Raw genomic sequence first — 18,304 nt, forward strand, 5'->3', positions numbered from 1 at the left:
TCTTTCGGTCGTTTTTTAACCCACTTCCCGTGATCCAATCGAGCTGACATTTTGCACACAGACTCGTTGTGCGTGACAATGTATTTTCGTGAGAAAAAAAATTCCCAAATTTTACACTTTTTAGGAAAAAAAATATTTCATATTTAATTTAAAATACCAATGTGATAAAAATGAAACTCTTACTCAAGAAAAACAGAAATGAATAATAAAATAAAACCGATGCCACGCACATAAAGGATTTATAGTGAAAAACTTTGTTGTTACGGGTTAATTTTTTTACCGAATTGTTTGCTGTTTGGACTTGCTGACCTGCCCATACTGGACATCTGCGCAAAAGGGCTTCATGGCTCATCGGATTCCTCCTCCTGCAGTCTCAATAGAGTACGCTTAGGTTTTTTTCGGTAAAGTCACGTAGGTAACAAAATATAATTATTAAATAATAATAAATGAAAATAACTAAATTAAATCACGACAGCAAAATAGCAAAATAACTGTGCTACAGTTATTTTGCTGTGCCTTTTTTACACTTGATGAAGGAAGCTTGTGTTGCCTCCGAAACGTCGTGATTTAAATTAGTTATTTTCATTTATTATTATTGTATCATTATATTTTTTTGACCTACGTGACTTTACCGAAAAAACCTAACAGTATGATTCCTTGCAGTCACGAAAGCTTCAAATCTAGAATCTCAATAGAGTCTCCGATGATACCGCAGCGTGAATGAACCATTCCAACGCACGTCCGCCTCACACTGGAACGTCAAAAGGTCCGGTGACGTCATTCGCGAGCCTATGCCGGTGTGCGCCGGGCGTCATGGTTCCAAATTTGAAAACAGTTCAGAGACTCCGAGGCTTTTCTGGGGGGTAAACGAGCATCATACATCAGCCGCGCCTTAACAACTCTTGGAACCTCCCATTTCAACCAGTCTACACAACAAAGACTCATTCCTAGCAGCGGTTCCAGCCGCACCACCTCTACATAACAAAGGCTCAGTCCCATTTACACGCACATTTACATCAGCTGCACCTTAACAACTCTTGGAACCTCCCAATTCAACCAGTCTACACAACAAAGGCTCATTCCTAGCAGCGTGCTTCAGCCGCACCGAACCTCACAATAACAATGTCCAGGTGCCTGCCTTGGCTCCTCCCACCCTCACCCAGTATATATGCAAGGACTGTTTTCTTGGAATTTCTCTTACTTGATGCAGTAATCGTGCTGTGACGGTTCCACCTGAAGACGGAAGCTTGTGTTGCCTCCGAAACGTCGTGATTTATTATTTTATTTTTTATTTTACCGAAAAAAACCTAAGAATATGTATACGTGCGTTAAGCGGGAGGAGGAGGAGCGGGAGGAGAAGCGAGAAGCACGCAACTTCAAACGCTCATCTCTCGCCGCGCTCGCTTCCATTAGAGGGGAATGGTTTTTTGAAAGTTTTCATTATTTATTTTTCCGAGGGTCGGGGGGGGGGTGTGTCATTAAAAATTCATGGCAGCCCTAATTCGATTGAAGAAATAAATAAGTGGAAAAATAAATCCATATTTTTGTTCTATTGCTATCGCAAACACGATAAACAATGGGCAATAGAATAGATTTCAACGCCCGCTGACGGAACCCAGCGGGTTGTGTTCGGCATTAATTTTGTTAACGAGATTAGCGACAAAATAATTTGCCAAACGAAGTGGAGGTTTTTTCCTTGTCAACGCTGGCTGTGATTGGACAGAAATCATTGAGCGTTGCGATGACTACAGCCACTGCCCCCACCATCACCACCACTACGACCAGCATCACCAGCATCACTAGCACCACCACCACCATCAGCACCACCAGCACTACCGCCATCACCACCACCAGCACTACTACTAGCACCACCACAACCATTAGCACCACCACCATCAGCACCACCACAAGAACCACCACCAGCACCACCACCACCAGCACCACCCCAACAAGCACCACCAGCACCACCACCACCAGCATCACCAGCACCACCACAACCACCACCAGCACCACCACCATCAGCACCACCAGCACTACTACCAGATTCACCAGCATCATTAGCACCATCACCACCATCAGCACCACCACCATCAGCACCACCATCACAACCACCACCAGCACCACCACCATCAGCACCACCATCAGCACCACCAGCACCACCACAACAAGCACCACCACAACCACCACCAGCACCACCGCAACCAGCACCACCACAATCAGCACCACCACAACCAGCACCACCAGCACCACCACCATCAGCACCACCACAACCACCACAACCAGCACCACCACAACCACCATCAGCATCAGCACCACCAGCACCACCACAACAACCACCATCAGCACCACCAACACCACCACAAGCACCACCACAACCAGCACCACCAGCACCCAGAGCGAGCAGAGAGTGACTCCCAACTGTGACGAGTGCCGCCCCCTCGTCTCCGGCAGTGCTTCTCCGGTTTCCTCCTCCCACACACGCAGCCAAACGCTCAATAAAGATGGATTTGGCCGAACATCCATTGCACAGCAATGGGTTCTCGAATCTAGCAGTGTGGAGCTTGCAGTGCGATCCCCTCGTGCGCGTCCTGGGGTTTCTCCGCGTTCTCAGCGAGACTCCCCGGTACAACCCAACTCTTGAGTGCATTTCGTGAACGCGCCGGTCTCATCGCGCGAGGCTGTCGCGAAAGTCTGGTGCAGTTGGCATTGTTTCACAATGTTGCCTGGGCGGCACCACCCGAGTGAGTCGAGTAACCGTGGCTCCCGGTGTGACTCTGCCGGGCGTTGCGACCGCTGACGGCGGCACGCACGGCCTCCTGCCCTTCCGTTCGTTTCTCACGTCCCGCCGCGTAGCGGACGGCGCGCCGGTTGTGGTGGCGCTGGTGGTGGCGCGCGCCGATTCACCGTTCTCAACTGGGGAGCGGCCGCCGGGGCTGGAACCGTGAAACCTGCGGGCCGCTGCTACTTGCGGCGGCGTTGGCGTTGGCCGCGGTTCGACGCTCGGCCGTGTCGCCTGTCCCCAGTGCCCTCTCGGGACGCAGAGAGCGGCACCAGGAGCCGTCGCCACCTCCGCAAATAGCCGGCGCTGGCCAGAGGCAGAGGGAGTTGTCACACTGGATTCATCTCGTGGGGTAGGGGGGGGGCAGGTGGGAGGGGAGGATGGGGAGGGGTCAGGATTTTGTTCAGGGGGGGGGGCTCAGGGACACAGCTGACACGTGAGTGGTAGTGACACGGTGCCGTGCGAGGTTAAATTAGTGAGTGCCACAGTGGCGAGGAAATGTTAACTACCTCGCCTGGTATACAGGAGGTCGTGGGTTCGATCCCAACCCTGACGCCTGCTGCTGTATACTTGGAGTTTGCGTCTCTCTCTCTCTCTCCCTCATCATCATCATCACGGTGGCTAGGAGATGTTAACTACCTCGCCTGGTATACAGGAGGTCGTGGGTTCGATCCCAACCCTGACGCCTGCTGCTGTCTATTTGGAGTTTGCGTTTTTCTCTCTCCCCGTGGTCACATGGATTTTTTTTCTCCGGGTCCTGCCTCAAGTACGCGCACGCTGGAGCGTAGAGTCCCGGGCGCAGCAAGTCAACGTGAGCTCTGCCATACTGTCCCCTGCTGCGCATCACCTAATCGCCACCCCCCCCCCCCACAGCTGACATCCATCCAATCGCGATCCTTGCTCGACACCCCGCTGAGCGTGCGGAGATCGGACGATGGTCGGGGTGGTTTGAGTGACAAGGATTGAGTCAAAGTGACTTCCTGCTCAAGTGCGCATCGAAGCATTGATGCTGATCTCCAGTTCGCGGCCCTGGGGCGGTGACCGTGTAAATAAGAGCGTCAATCCATTGGCCAGCCACTGTTGGCTTCGACACGAAGCGGCACTTCAATTATCGGCCCGAGAAGGATGATGGGCTGATCGCAGGCCACCCACCCCCTCGTGTGCCGTGCCCAGCAGTCTTGTCAAGGCTTTACGGGGTACTCTTTGTCGTCGTGTGCGCGTGTAGATCGTCACGCGGGGCCTGTGCCACGTGCTGGCCAGCGCCCTGTCCGGAGCGGTGCCCTCTGACCTTCCGTTCGCCCTCCACGCCCTCACAGGCGAACTCAGCCTCCCTGGCCTCACCACCGGCACGGTCCCAGAAGGTGCGGCGCGCATTTGACTGTTGCCGAGTCTATGATGCTTATAATAAAGCGTGCTTGTTTATCCGGGAAAGCCGATAGTTATTGGGATCATTAGCTGGTGATACTAGTTACGTAGTTATGTTTTCAGTCATGGGAGGAATCTGGAAATCCCGGAGGAACCCAATGCAGAACAGGGGGAGAACACACAAACTCCACATACTCACTCACCCACTCACTCACACTCACCCACCCACTCACCCACCCACTCACTCACTCACACTCTGTAGAACAGGGGGAGAACACACAAACTCCACACACTCCCTCACCCACTCACTCACACTCACCCACTCACTCACACTCACCCACTCACTCACTCACACTGTGCAGAACAGGGGGAGAACACAAAACTCCACACACTTACTCACCCACTTACACTCTGTAGAACAGGGGGAGAACACATAAACTCCACTCACTCCCTCACTCACCCACTCACCCACACTGTGTAGAACAGGGGGAAAACATACAAACTCCAAAACAAAGACAAAGATCCCCCATATAGTCTTAACAGACTGTTGGGGCAAGTGCTGTTAGCGAGCACCTATGAAGGTCAACGTGGCACACGAGGGGATGGGTCGCCAGCAGCCACACCGGCCACCTTTGTCTCCCCAGTGGCGATGTGTACGCACCGTACCAGGTGCTCATTTGAGGCTGAGTCGACCTAGGGGAGGCCCAGAACCGGTTGAGATAATCGTCACTGGTATTGGCCGTGAGCTGGAATCGAACTCGGGTCGCCGGGTTCATAGCGCAGCGCGCTAACCGCTACACTACCGCTCCCCACAAACTCCGCACACACAGTGACAAAGATAAATATCCCCCGTATAGCCTTAACAAACTGTAGGGGCAAGTGCTGTTAGCGAGCACCTATGAAGGCCAGAACGGTACACGAGGGGGTGGGTGGCCAGCACCACGCCCGACCGCCTTTGTCTCCCCAGTGGCGATGTTTACACACCGCACCGGGTTCTCATTTGAGGCTGAGTCGACCTAGGGGAGGCCCAGCACCGGTTCAGATAAACGTCACTGGTGTTGACCGTGAGCGGGAATCGAACTCGGGTCGCCGGGTTCATAGCGCAGCGCGCTAACCACTACACTATCGCTCCCCACACAGTGACACACACAGTGACACACAGTGACACACACAGTGACACACACCCACACACACTCCACACTGTGTGGCGGGGGGGGGTAATAGCAGAGAGGAATGCCGCACGGATGCATCACAGAGGCTGCCACTGTCAGTGTCGCTGTCTGGAGATGTCACTTATCCTGATGATTTCCCTTATTAATGGTCAAGCACGAGACAACAACAACAACAGCAGCAGCAGCAGCAGCAACAACAAAAGTGGGAATTGCAAATGAGAGTCGGTGTGTGCTTGACGCTAACCCAATTTCTTCCGTCAGTCACGGGGCGCGTGAGTCGACAGCCTTGTCCCCCGCCACGAGCAGCACCCCACGTGCCCACACTGAAATCCACACCCCATTAATCATGTAATGGAGCTTTGTTTAATTCATTCACTCATCACGCGATCTCTTGTTTCAATTCTGACAAGCCACCCTCCCCTCCGCTCTCCTCTCCGCCCCTCCCCTCTCCCTCCCCTCTCTCCCCCTCCCCTCCCCTCTCCTCCCTTCCCTTCCCTTGCCCTCCCCTCTCCTCCCCTCCCCTCCCCTCTCCCTCCCCTCCCCTTTCCTCCCCTCTCCTCCCTTCCCCTCCCCTCTCCTCCCTTCCCCTCCCCTCTCCTCCCCTCTCCTCCCTTCCCCTCCCCTCCCTTCTCCTCCCCTCTCCTCCCTTCCCCTCCCCTCTCCTCCCTTCCCCTCCCCTCCCCTCTCCTCCCCTCTCCTCCCTTCCCCTCCCCTCTCCTCCCTTCCCCTCCCCTCTCCTCCCTTCCCCTCCCCTCTCCTCCCCTCTCCTCCCTTCCCCTCTCCTCCCTTCCCCTCCCCTCTCCTCCCTTCCCCTCCCCTCTCCTCCCCTCTCCTCCCTTCCCCTCCCCTTTCCTCCCCTCTCCTCCCTTCCCCTCCCCTCTCCTCCCCTCTCCTCCCCTCCCCTCTCCTACCCTCTCCCTCCCCTCCCCTCCCCTCTCCTCCCCTCCCCTACGCTCCGCTCCCTTCCCATCATCGTTACCTCCATCCCCCTCTCCACTCACCGCCACACGCGTGTGCTGTGCACGTGCGAGCTGGGTCGGGGTTGCCACCCGCCCTGGTTTTCCCAGGATTGCCCCCTCGTGTTGTTGAGGAAGCAGTTGTCGTGCCGTACTGAGTAGTCTGTCAGCTCTTTTGGGACTTAAAAAGTCCGTTTGCACTCTTTGTGACAACAATAATGATTATTCATAATAAAAGTTTTTTGGGTTAGATCGCGTCACTATAAATGTGTCGTAACCCTCCACCACCCGACACAGCCAGTAAGGTTTGTCAACGAAACGTCGTACTACTCAAATTGTAAATGTTGTGGATTTACTCTCCGACACCCCGGTGGGCTGAAGTTGTAAACCAATTGGCGCGTTCTTTACGTGACAAACCGTACTGGCCGTGTCGGGTGGTGGAGGGCTACGACAATATCTATACTTACGCGATCTAACCCAACAACCTTTACTATGAATAATATTGGTCGCGAACGCCTACTTGTCAATAATGATCATGTATGAATGTACCCTACGTAGCCATCCGTGCTAATCGGAGGTGTGCGGGAAGGACAATAAGTTAAACAACAAAGAACTGAGTTTGTCAATCTCGATGATCATTTAAAAGTGGGTAGCTCCGGTGGCTTCCTAGTAACGGAAGGAAGAACGTTCCAGACGGACGCAGAAGCGCGTCTGAAAGCGCTGCTCGATTCGGTGTCCACAAAGCCTTTGTTCGACGGCCAGCCAAAAGCCGCGACCACTGCGAGGGTGACCACCGGAGTTTGCGTGGTGATGGTTTATGCTCCTTGTCGAGATCGCCAAGGTGTCGTGGTCATTGTCGTCTTGCGTTGTGTGTGCACCAATTCAAAACAACAAGTAATAAAATAACAAAAATAAAACATAATAAAATAATTCTCGCGACGTTTCGGCCACAACGCAAGCAGCCGGCCTCAGGTGAAAACCACTTCAGACGCTGTCGCCTCGACAGACCTGGTCTTCACCTGAGGACGGCTGCTTGCGTTGTGGCCGAAACGTCGTGAGAATTATTTTATTATGTTTTATTTTTGTTATTTTATTACTTCCCTTCTACGTGACTTTACCGAAAGAACCAAGAAGATGAATCCCTGCAGTCACGAAAGCTTTAAATCGAAATAAAAATCAAAACAACAAATTCAAGCATAGTGCTCCCTTTCTTCTGATACTGCGACAAAATTTCATTATTTCCTTCAGTAGTTGTTTTGTTTGACCCCCCCCTCCCGTCAGGCAGGGTGGGGGTGCCGCCTGAGACGTGGGGGGGGGCCCGGCTAGTGACCAGCGAGGAGGCGGCGGCGGCGGTCAGAGTGCAGGCGCTGTGGAGGGGCCACTACACACGGCGCTTGTGCAACGCTCGCAAGCCAGGTGTGAAGCGCTCGCGAAACACACACCAGCGATGCCGTGTGACGCCGGCGTGACGCTTGTGTGACGCTGGGTTGACGCTGGGTTGACGTTGTCATGAAGCAGGCGTGACACTCGTGTGACACTGGTGTGACGCTGGGTTGACGCTGGGTTGACGCTGGGTTTACGCTGGTGTGACGTCATGAAGCTGGCGTGATGCTGGTGTGACGTTGTCATGAAGCAGGCGTGACACTGGTGTGACGCTGGCGTGATGCTGGTGTGACGTCATGAAGCTGGCGTGATGCTTGTGTGACGTCACGAAGCTGGCGTGACGCTGGCGTGACGCTGGTGTGATGCTGGTGTGACGTCACGAAGCTGGCGTGACGCTGGCGTGACGCTGGTGTGATGCTGGTGTGACGTCACGAAGCTTGCGTGACGCTGGGTTGACACTGGCACGACGCTGTCGCGATGACCCTGGCGCGACGTTGCGTGTGACGCCGCAGGCACGGCGGAGAGCGCCGCCGTCAAGGGGACGCTGGGCCGCGTGTGGGCGCTGCTCGAGCCGAACTTGGAGCGGCACGGAGCGACCTTGCTGCGGTACGTGCGGCCGCTTTGGCGACGCCGGCGGCGGAACGAACTCCGGCCTGCCGCCCCGTCGGCGTCGCGCCGGTGGCCAATCCCGCGGTTCCCGTCGAGCACGTCGAACCCTGCAGGAACGCGTCCCGTGTCGTCCGACGCGTGATCACAAATCTATATAATTACAATACCCCCCCCCCCCACCCCTCTTTGCCTCGAATCACTGCACCAGATTGAATTGAATGATGACGTCACCCTGCTGCTGCTGCTCTGTTTAAGACCGGGAGTAACGGAAGAGCTGCACGTATTCTTGCCCGATGAAGCTGATTGTAATTACCAGCGAAGCGTCGTGCTACTCAAATTTTTAAATGCTGTTGATTCTCTCTCTTCAACACACCGGCGGGCTAAAGAAGTGAATTATTTTGTCCTTTGAAAAAACGTGACACATTTTTTACCGTTTGGCCGTGTCGGGTGGTGGAGGGTTACGACACATTTAGAAATAACGCGATCTGACCCAAAAAAACCTATATTATGAATAATATTGGTCGCGAAAGCCTACGTGTTAAACTGAGAGGGAACGGTATACACGTGAGTGGAGGGTCCTGTCCAATTACCCCAGTTGTTTTGTATGTGGTAATGGAGTCATTCAGCAGCAGCAGTTGTTGTTGCATGCGGAGAGAGTCAACGGGCACACACCCTCCCATCTCCGTCACCCTTTGTCGGACGCCCTGCCAATGCGTTTGTGGAAATGTCTATTGACGGATGTTCTTTAAGGCAGGCAATTAGTTTCGGATTGTTGGAGGACCAGTATTAATATGTATATACACGGCTGAATTTGTCCGTGCTAAACTATTTAACTCAACCAGGTGAGGCCCACTCAGCTGTGTAGCTCTTTTCCTGAATCGACCTGGCCACAAATGATCGCTCGATCAAGCGGCTTATCGTTATTGCAGCCAAATTACTCTAAATGCGCGTTGATAAATGTGGAGGTGAAAAACCGGAGGACCCGGGGAGAACATGCAAACTCCACATGTGCAGGCGTAATGGTCGGGATCGATCCCACGACCTCCTGGTTAACAGGCGAGGTAGTTAACATTTCGCCACCATGGCCAGGTGTATGTACGTCGAGCTTCTTCCGCACCGTACGTAGCCAACCGTGCAAATCGGAGGTGCGGGTGATGGCCTACAAACTAAACATAACAATCAGTATTGATGATTAAATGAGCTTTCAAACGGGACGATTTCAAAGTGCATAGCTCCAGCGGCTTCCTAATATCGGAAGGAAGAGAGCGTTCCGGACGTACCTGGGCCTCCCCGTGCTCATGGGCTGTGGGGCAGTTTCACCGCCTGCACACTCGATGAGCTCCACCACCGCCTCCGATCGAATCACCCGGAATCTTCCAGATCCTCTCGGATCCCGAAAGCCGGAAGTGTAAACCAAGCGGGCTGGAGCCTAGATAGGGCCTGGGCGGGCGATGACCACGCGCAGAATGGGTTGTGCCTGCGTGCCGTCGCTCACGATGCCCGACGTGCCGAGAGGCTCTTCGCGGACGCGCGCCGAAACGTCGGACATCGTGCCGAACAACGCGCGGTACAACACCACCTCCCCCCCACCCCCACCCCCGCGACCGATAACGCATCGGAGCCATCACCGGCCTGCCCGTCGCCCCGCTTGCGAGTTACAGGCACGTGCTGACGCAAGACGCTCGGCTGCTGGGGCGCTTCCCGTTCGCCACCGACGAGGGGAGCCGCGCGTCCTTCGCCGACTACTCGGGCAGCTGCTCGGACCAGCCGCCCCACTCCTGGTTCCTGCTCTTCAGGTGAGCGATCGTTAAACTATTTAGCTAAAGCAGGTGAGGTCCACTGAGCTGTGTAGACCTTTTTCCTGAATCGACCCGGCCACAAATGACAGGTCGACCGAGTGGCTTATCGTTATTGCAGCCAGGTTGCTCTAAATGCGCGTTGATAAATGTGGAGGTGAAAAACCGGAGGACCCGGGGAGAACATCCCGACCGTTGCAGTCGTAACGGTCGGGATCGATCCCACGACCTCCTGTATACCAGGCGAGGTAGTGAGCGATTGCCGCTGCTGCTGATGACGACGGTGAAACACGGATAATGGCGTGTGCGGTGCGGCGTGCAGGGTGGTGTTCCGCGTGCCCGAGGAGACTCGCCTCTCTGCGGAGCTCCACTCGCCCGCTCCGCGCTCATCCCTCCGCATCGTCGACAACGACACGGGGCGACTGCTGCACCGCAGCGGACGTGGCGGCCCCCGCTGCCTGGTCAGGCCGGCTGTGTTCGCTCCCAACAAGGTGACGCAGCGGGGGATACGCAGCGGGGGATACACAGGAGATATGCAAGGGATACACAGGGTTCTAAAACTGGGACCGTGGCATCGCCTAGCGGCAGCGTGTTTGGCACGTGTAACAGATATTCGCATTTTAAATCCAGCTGGTCGCCCTGATTGACGCTGTGGCTGTATCGCACTCGACGAGGAAAAGAGTTTATTTCTGGCTGGCTGGCTTCCTGACTGGCATGCGGGCGGTGGTGACGTCGCAGATGGGACGTACCACAACGTTGAGCCGGGTTCGCGAGTTTGATGATATCTGAACCGACCGGTCCTGGGCCTCGCATAGGTCAACCCAGCCATAAATGAGCACCTGCTGCGGCGTGTAAACATCGCACAAACGAGACGAAGGCGGCTGGACATGGTGCTGGCCATCCACCCCCTCGTGTGTCGTGCCTTTCTCATAGTTACTCGCTAACAGCACTTGCCCCAAAGTCTGTTTAGGCTGTACGGGGGATCTTTCTCTTTGTCCTGTTCTCACGCCGCAGTATATCACGTGCATGAAATGCACTTGAATACTCCCACAATGCCTGTCTAGACGCCACGGACAGCAACCAATGCCGCCCACCCCCCCCCCCCACACTCAGCGCTGCTGCCCCCCCCCCCCCACCGTGTTCCCGATCAGAGCGGCTACACGTTTGTGGGCGACGCGGAGAGCGGGGAGTCCCCCGTGGGCGGGGGCGGGCGCTGGCTCCTGCGCATCGTGGGCTCCGGCGGGGCGCTGCCCGTGCCCGAGCCGATCTCCGTCGCCTTCGCCGCCCGCGACGTTCGGAGATACTACGTCCCCGGCGAGCAGGGGCTTGCCATGAGGTCAGAGGTCAAGGCGTGCAGGGGCTTGCGATGAGGTCAGGGGTCGAGGCGACCCCGCGTGTGTTTGCGTGTGTTTGCGCGCGTGTTGTGGTTTAGCTCGCCGGGCTGCGAAACCCGGCGACCCGGGTTCGATTCCCGTACACCGCTAACGGTGGTGATGATTATCTTAACCGATCCTGGGCTTCCCCTAGGGCGACCCAGCCTCAAATGAGTCCCTGGTGCGGTGTGTAAACATCGCCACTGGGGAGACAAAGGCGGCCGGGCATGTGCCGTTCCGGCCTTTAAAGGTGCTCGCTGACAGCACTTGCCCCAACAGTCTGTTAACGCTATACGGGGGATCTTTGTCCTTGTCAGATAATCGCCACCAGTGTCGGCATACGTGAGCGGTAATCGAACTCGGGCCGCCGGATTCGTAGCGCAGCGCGCTCACCACTTGCACCGCCGCCGTTTGCCCGCGAACACACGCACGCACGCACAGGTACCGCATGAAAGTGAGCGTGGACCAGCTGGTGTCTCTGCGCGTGCACGCGTCGCTGGCGAGCGCTCGCCTCTCGCTGGAGCTGCTGGAGGGGGAGAGGACGGTGGCGAACGCCACGGGCAGCGGTGACGCCTGCATCGTCGCGGTGGCGCTGCGGGGAGCCCGGCGCCGCTCGGCCACCCAGCTCGGTGAGACGGCGCGCGTGGGCACGCACCGAGAGGGAGGGAGGGTGAGAGGGGGAGGGGGGCAAGTGGGCAGGCTCATTTCCAGCTGGTTGTTGTAATCACCAGAGAAACCTCTTCTTGGTTCTTTCGGTAAAGTCACGTAGAAGGGAAATAACAAAATGATAAAGATAAAACATAATAAAATACAATTCTCACGACGTTTCGGCCACAACGCAAGCAGTCGTCCTCAGGTGAAGAACAGGTCTGTCGGAAAGACAGCGTCTGAATGAACACCACCAGGCTTGGCAGCGTATATTTAAGCTGGGTTAGAGGAGGAAGGGCGCCTTGACAAAGGAATTTGCATATAAACAGATGAATTTAGCATATTTATGGAAAATGCAGATATGGGATTAGTCACTACTTGTGGAATGCGTAGGAGGTGGGGGGGGGGTCTCAAAGTCATACTATGCCCGTGCATTATGTAGGATTAGCAGCGACAAAGGGAGGAAGTAGGGTTAGCAGTAATAAAGGGAAGGAATGTTAATAGTAAGGAGCTGCAGCAACCAAAGAAACGTCACATTGTACTCGAATCGTAAACGTCGCGGGTTCACTCTCCAACGAAACCGGCGTGGTGAAGTAGTAACTAATTGGCACGATTTGTTTACTTGATAAAACCTTACCAATTGAGTGTGTCGGGTGGTGGTAGGTTCACGACACACACTAATGCGATCTAACCCCCCAAAAAAAAACTCTTATTAATTAATTTCGAGTCGTAACGCGCCACCGTTGTCGATGAGAGGGGTGCGAGGACGGACAAGTGGGAAAGCGCGACCAAAAAATCACCCGAGCTCTGCAGTCCTCTGCATATCGAGGTGTTCTCAGCCAGAATATCCGCGCGTGAGGGCTCAACGCTCTGTCCCGTACGAATCGAACGGGTGGAGTCCACGTTTGGTCCACTGGCATCTCCTGGCGAGCAAGTGTGTGGCATCGCGATGCTCACGGCAAGTGAGCTTCACGACATCTGTGTGTGATCACACGCTGCTATGCATGACGGTCTCCCCGTTCGAGGGGCTAGCAAGGCCCAGCCATTGCTTAGCCTCCGCGATCTGATGACATCCGCGCAGTCTACGGGTGATTCGATTCAGCGGAGGTCGTGTTTTTTTACCCTATTTAAACCAGTCTACACCAGTTTCAGCATGTTGTCCAACGTTTCGCTGCACGTGCCGGGGTCTCCGTCAGTAACCGATTAACACACGGACAGGTGAATGCAAATCAGAAGCTTCGGTCGACTTCCATGAGCTCGCTCGCGGTTATACTCCAACGCGCTGTCGGGCCGTACTGCTCCCGGCACGCGGAGCGGAACGTCGGACATCGCGTGGCAGAACACACCCAGAGCGAGTGGCACACGGGAGAGCCGTACGGCACGACCCCAGAGACCCACGGAAGTGGTCCAGCCCGCAAGGCTGCGCTAAAGGCCAATTCCTGCCGGGTGCCCGCCGCACCGATTTTCAATTATTCCCGGCTCTTTAAAAGGTCTCCTCCAAGCGGTAGAAAAGCCGTAATCATTTTTCTCTACTAGCCAGCCTACCCCCCTCCCCCCCAAGGCAGCGAAAGCAACATTCCGAGTGATTAAACCCATTACTTTACGTTAGAACGCGGCTGTCTTGCAAGCGTCTCGATCGCGAGAGCTAACTCTGTGCGGTTTTGTAAAATTAAAAGGCCGGGCCCGGGCGCCCCGTGCACGCTCGCTCCTTGCCGATCGATCGACAAGCCGGGCAGGCCAGCGCATTAGGGGAGGCCGCGCTTGGCCCGGTGCCCTGCGCCGTGCGTCGCAGCGGGAGAGCGAACGGCTCGCCAACAGAAGGGCCGCAGGTTCAAGTTCTGTTTGGGGGTTTGAACTCAGCCCATTGTCCCTCCAGGGGTCGATAAAATTAGTACCACTTTGTTGAGAGGTCAACGGTGCTTGTCCTCTGGATAGATTCACCCCTGCCATGGGAATGTGGAATTTCCGTGGTGAACTGGCTCAAGGCTGTGAAACCGGAGATGAGCACTTTCAAATTGCCCAGAATGCACCTGGCCTGGTCATATCTCGGGCGTTAAGCGAGGTTGAACCTGGATGATGCTTGGGTGGTGGTCATAGGCTGTGGGGCTACGTCATGGGCAGCAGAGGGTGCCAGTCATGCATGTCGTTCGACCATACTTCACCATGCTGGTCAGTGCAAGTTGGTGAAGTGCGCAGAGGCTGAGGACGGGTTTAGGTAACACTCGTCGCTGATGTTAGCCATGAGCGGTGTTGCAACTCATTTGGTTGGTTCATTGCACAGTGTGCTAACCACTATGCCACTGCTCCCCACCCACTTACAAAGACAAAGATCCCACGTAAAGCGAGTTGGCACAGTAGGGAGCACAGGCGGTGCATCTATCAATCATCTCAGTCAGTAAACCCATGGCACCTGGATCAGTCACGTGACCTCTTGCCAGCAGTGAGCCTTCCACACTTCACGTGGCCTCGAGGTGCAAAGACAAAGATGCCGTGTATAGCCTGAACAGACTGTTGGGGCAAGTGCTATTAGCGGGCACCTATGAAGGCCGGCACAGCACACGAGGGGGTGGGTCGCCAACACCTCACCCTGCTGCCTTTGTCTCCCTCGTGGTGATGTTTACACACTGCACCAGGTAGTGAGTTGAGGCTGAGTCGACCTAGGGGAGGCGCGTGTAAATAATCGTCACTGGTGTTGTCCGCGAGTGGGAATCGAACTCGGGTAGTTGGGTTTCGTAACGCTCATACACACACACATACATCACACGTCATATCACTCACTGCGTTTACAGTGCAGTGCGGTCATTAACCACCGCAACACTTCTGCACCTCCCCTCGGATATCTGCAATGTTTACAAAGTATAAATTACTATCATCGTTATTCGTTTTTTTATTTTTTTCGATGCAGCACACTGCCCTGCCAAGATAATCCTAAAATAGTGTCGTTTGTCACGACGTCCGTCAACACTCGGGCAAATCAATCGGCGGCGAGCGGTCGCGAGTGGCGTCCCCTTCAGCAACGTGTCTCCTTGCGTCGCCCCTCCGAGACGATTGGTGTATGAATAGCAGTCGTCGTCGTCATAACGACGGCGACGATGATTTCGGTCTTTGATGGAGACGCCCCCTCCTCCTTCGCGCGACAACCGCCGTACATCTCGCGTCACCAGAAGGGCACCACCATCATGCGTGGTCCCCATTGGAGCGTTTGCCGGTGTGATGTTTTGACCCGTGTCACCGGGCACGCAATGTCCCACTCTTTTACGAATGACGCAGGCAGAGCGTGATTGTTCCGTTAAGGAGCGCCGCGGTGGCAAGATGTTAACTCCCTTGCCTGGTGTACAGCAGGTCGTGGGTTTGATCCCGACCCTGACGCCTGCTGCTGTATATTTGGAGTTTGCGGTGTCTCTCTCCCCGCGGCCGCGTGTATTTTTCCCTCCACACTTAGTATTTAGATGCTATGCATTTCCACGTGATAAGCCACTTATTTGAGCTATCATTTGTGGCCAGGTCGCTTCTGAAAAAGAGCTGCATAGCTCGGTGGGCTTTATATTTTCTTGGTTCTTTCGGTAAAGTCACGTAGAATGGAAATAATGAAATAATAAAATAAAACACAAAATAATTCTCACGACGTTTCGGCCACAACGCAAGCAGCCGTCTTCATGTGAGCGAAACGTCGTGAGAATTATTTAATAATGTTTTATTTTATTATTTTATTATTTCCATTCTACGTGACTTTACCGAAAGAACCAAGAAGATGAATCCCTGCAGTCACGAAAGCTTTAAATCTAAACTTACATATATTCCAACCGCGAATCTCCACAACAAGCAGCTAATACGACATCGCTGGTCCATAATACCACTCACCCCATCTCCCCTCCCCCACCCTGCCCCCCCCCCGCACACCACCACTCCCGTGATAGCTCCGGCCAGCACCGGCAGTAACGGCGGTGCCAAGTCTCCAACCCCCGCGAACCCGGCGCCGCCGCCCGCCAGGAAGTCCGGCGGTGGGCAGAAGACGGGAAGGGCGACCGCGGCGTCGTCAACGTCGTCATCCACGACGACGTCGCGGCCCCCCAGCGGCCTGGCTCCCGCGCCCCCACAGGCCGAAGCGGAGGCTCGAACTCAGACCCTTGCAGCTCCGGAGACGCTGCGAGTTGAGCCGGAGCAGGTGAGCGGCGGGAGAGGGTCGTGCGGAGGGAGTGAGAGAGGGAGAAAGCGCACGGACGGAACCGGCGGTGGCAATAACGGCGGCTTCCCGTTGTATCTTCTCCACCGCTCTTGACAGTCCACCTCTTGTCTTCCTGTCTCGGCGCGGATATTTGCACGTACGGCTCTCTGGCCGATCTCGCCCGGTCTCGGAAGCTTAGCGGGGGTTGAGCCTGGATAGCGCTCGGATGGGCTGCCGTCACGTGGTGACGTTACACTGATAGCAACGCTCGGGATGAAATTGGTTACGATATAATTTTTGGTGAAGAGCATTGTGGCCTGGACAATGTCCGCACAATCAATGGGAATACATGTAATGGATTTCCACACGATGAGCCACTTTGTTGAGCGATCATATGCGGCCTGGTCGCTTGTGAAAATAAAATCTACATACAGCCCAGTGAGCCTTACCTGGTAAAATTTCAATAATTTATCGTTGAGTTTTAACAGCACTTGCCCCGCCAGTCTGTTTAAAGGCTATACGGGGGGGGGGGGGGGTCTTTGTTGTGTGTGTGCGCAGGTGTGTGTGTGCGTGTGCACCATGTGTGTGAGTGTGCTCTGTGTGTGCGCGTGTGTCTGCGCGTGTACACCATGTGTGTGTGTGTGTGCGCGTGTGTGTGTACACGTGTGTGTGTACGTGTGTGTGTGCGCGTGTGCGTGTGTGTACGTGCGTGTGTGCATGCATGTGTGCGTGTGTTGTGTGTGCATGTGGGGAGTGGTAGTGTGTGCTCATGACCGGCTCCGGTTTGACAGCAGATGTCTCACTTCGAATCAGTCGAGCGGCATTATCTGTTCATTGGTTGCGTAACGCTGTGTGGAAGCTACCTGGTCTGTCACTCCGCACAAAGCTTCAGGTCTTCTCGGCCACAGTCATGCCCTCCCTTTTCTACGGTTGCGAAACGTGGACCCCCCTAATGGAACATCTTCGCCGGTTAGAAACATTTAGGTTGGCCTGCCTACGATCCATCCTTGGTTTAACCAGGCTGGATTGTGTGAGGAGCTCACAAATCCTTGAAAGATCTGGACAAAGTCCCATCGGTGAGCTCCTCCGGCAGGCAAGGCTGCGTTGGCTGGGTCATGTAGCCCGCATGCCCAGCCACCGCATGCCTAAACAACTTTTGTTCAGCCGGATAGAGAGGGCTAAACGGGCACGGCACGGGCTGGAGAAGAGATGGAGTGATGTGGTACAGGAGGATGTGGAGCTGAATGGACTTGCCGATGACTGGTACCAGCAGTGTCAAGATCAGCCTCTGTTGAGGAGGCTCATGAAGGATGCTACTGGGCAGTTGTGAGCGACGCTCACAACAATGAGCGAAATGCCGGGTGGCTAAAGCACAGGAAGTTGGCACGGTAGGGGGCACAGGTGGCGCATCGGCCACTCATCTCAGTCAGCCGACTCGTGGCACCTGCTTGGTCTGCCCCGTGACCTGCCAGCGGGCGTTCAACACTTCACGTGGCCTCAACGTGCACATAGCCTGGCACAAGTGCCGTGGTGACGTCACCGCCACTTAGTGGTGAATTGCGGTTGTTGTTGTTGTTGTAGCGATAGTATCGCAGTTAGCGCGCTGTGTGCTACGAACCCGGCGACCCGAATTCAATTCCCGCTCACGGCCAACACCAGTGACGATTATTTTAACTGGTCCTGGTCCTCCCCTAGGTCGACTCAGCATCAAATGAGTACATGGTACGATGCGTAAATATCGCCACTCGGGAGTCAAACTCTGTTATGCGTGTTTTCCCCTTCATGTGCCGTTCCGGCCTTCATAGGTGCTCGCTTACAGCACTTGCCCCAACAGTCCGTTCAGGCTATACGCCAAACGTCAGCCTGGAAACTTTAATGACTTGGAGAAGATCTGCAAAGAGGAGTGGGACAAAATCCCTCCTGAGATGTGTGCAAACCTGGTGGCCAACTACAAGAAACGTCTGACCTGTGATTGCCAACAAGGGTTGTGCCACCAAGTACTAAGTCATGTTTTGCAGAGGGGTCAAATACTTATTTCCCTCATTAAAATGCAAATCA

General features: G+C 54.9%; 1 protein-coding gene across 1 annotated transcript in view; it reads left to right on the forward strand.

Moving 5' to 3' along the window:
• ADGB (androglobin) overlaps nucleotides 1-18,304 on the forward strand; it is a 179,889-nt gene that overhangs the window by 149,428 nt on the left and 12,157 nt on the right. Inside the window, exons 22-29 of the mRNA XM_078877269.1 lie at nucleotides 4,005-4,140; nucleotides 7,554-7,688; nucleotides 8,168-8,261; nucleotides 9,926-10,060; nucleotides 10,383-10,551; nucleotides 11,212-11,396; nucleotides 11,875-12,062; nucleotides 15,999-16,246. Of these exons, the coding sequence (XP_078733395.1) occupies nucleotides 4,005-4,140; nucleotides 7,554-7,688; nucleotides 8,168-8,261; nucleotides 9,926-10,060; nucleotides 10,383-10,551; nucleotides 11,212-11,396; nucleotides 11,875-12,062; nucleotides 15,999-16,246 (1,290 nt within the window). The remainder of the gene's footprint in view (nucleotides 1-4,004; nucleotides 4,141-7,553; nucleotides 7,689-8,167; nucleotides 8,262-9,925; nucleotides 10,061-10,382; nucleotides 10,552-11,211; nucleotides 11,397-11,874; nucleotides 12,063-15,998; nucleotides 16,247-18,304) is intronic.

This window comes from Lampetra fluviatilis, chromosome 47, assembly GCF_964198595.1.
Source record: "Lampetra fluviatilis chromosome 47, kcLamFluv1.1, whole genome shotgun sequence".
Lineage (NCBI taxonomy): Eukaryota > Metazoa > Chordata > Hyperoartia > Petromyzontiformes > Petromyzontidae > Lampetra > Lampetra fluviatilis.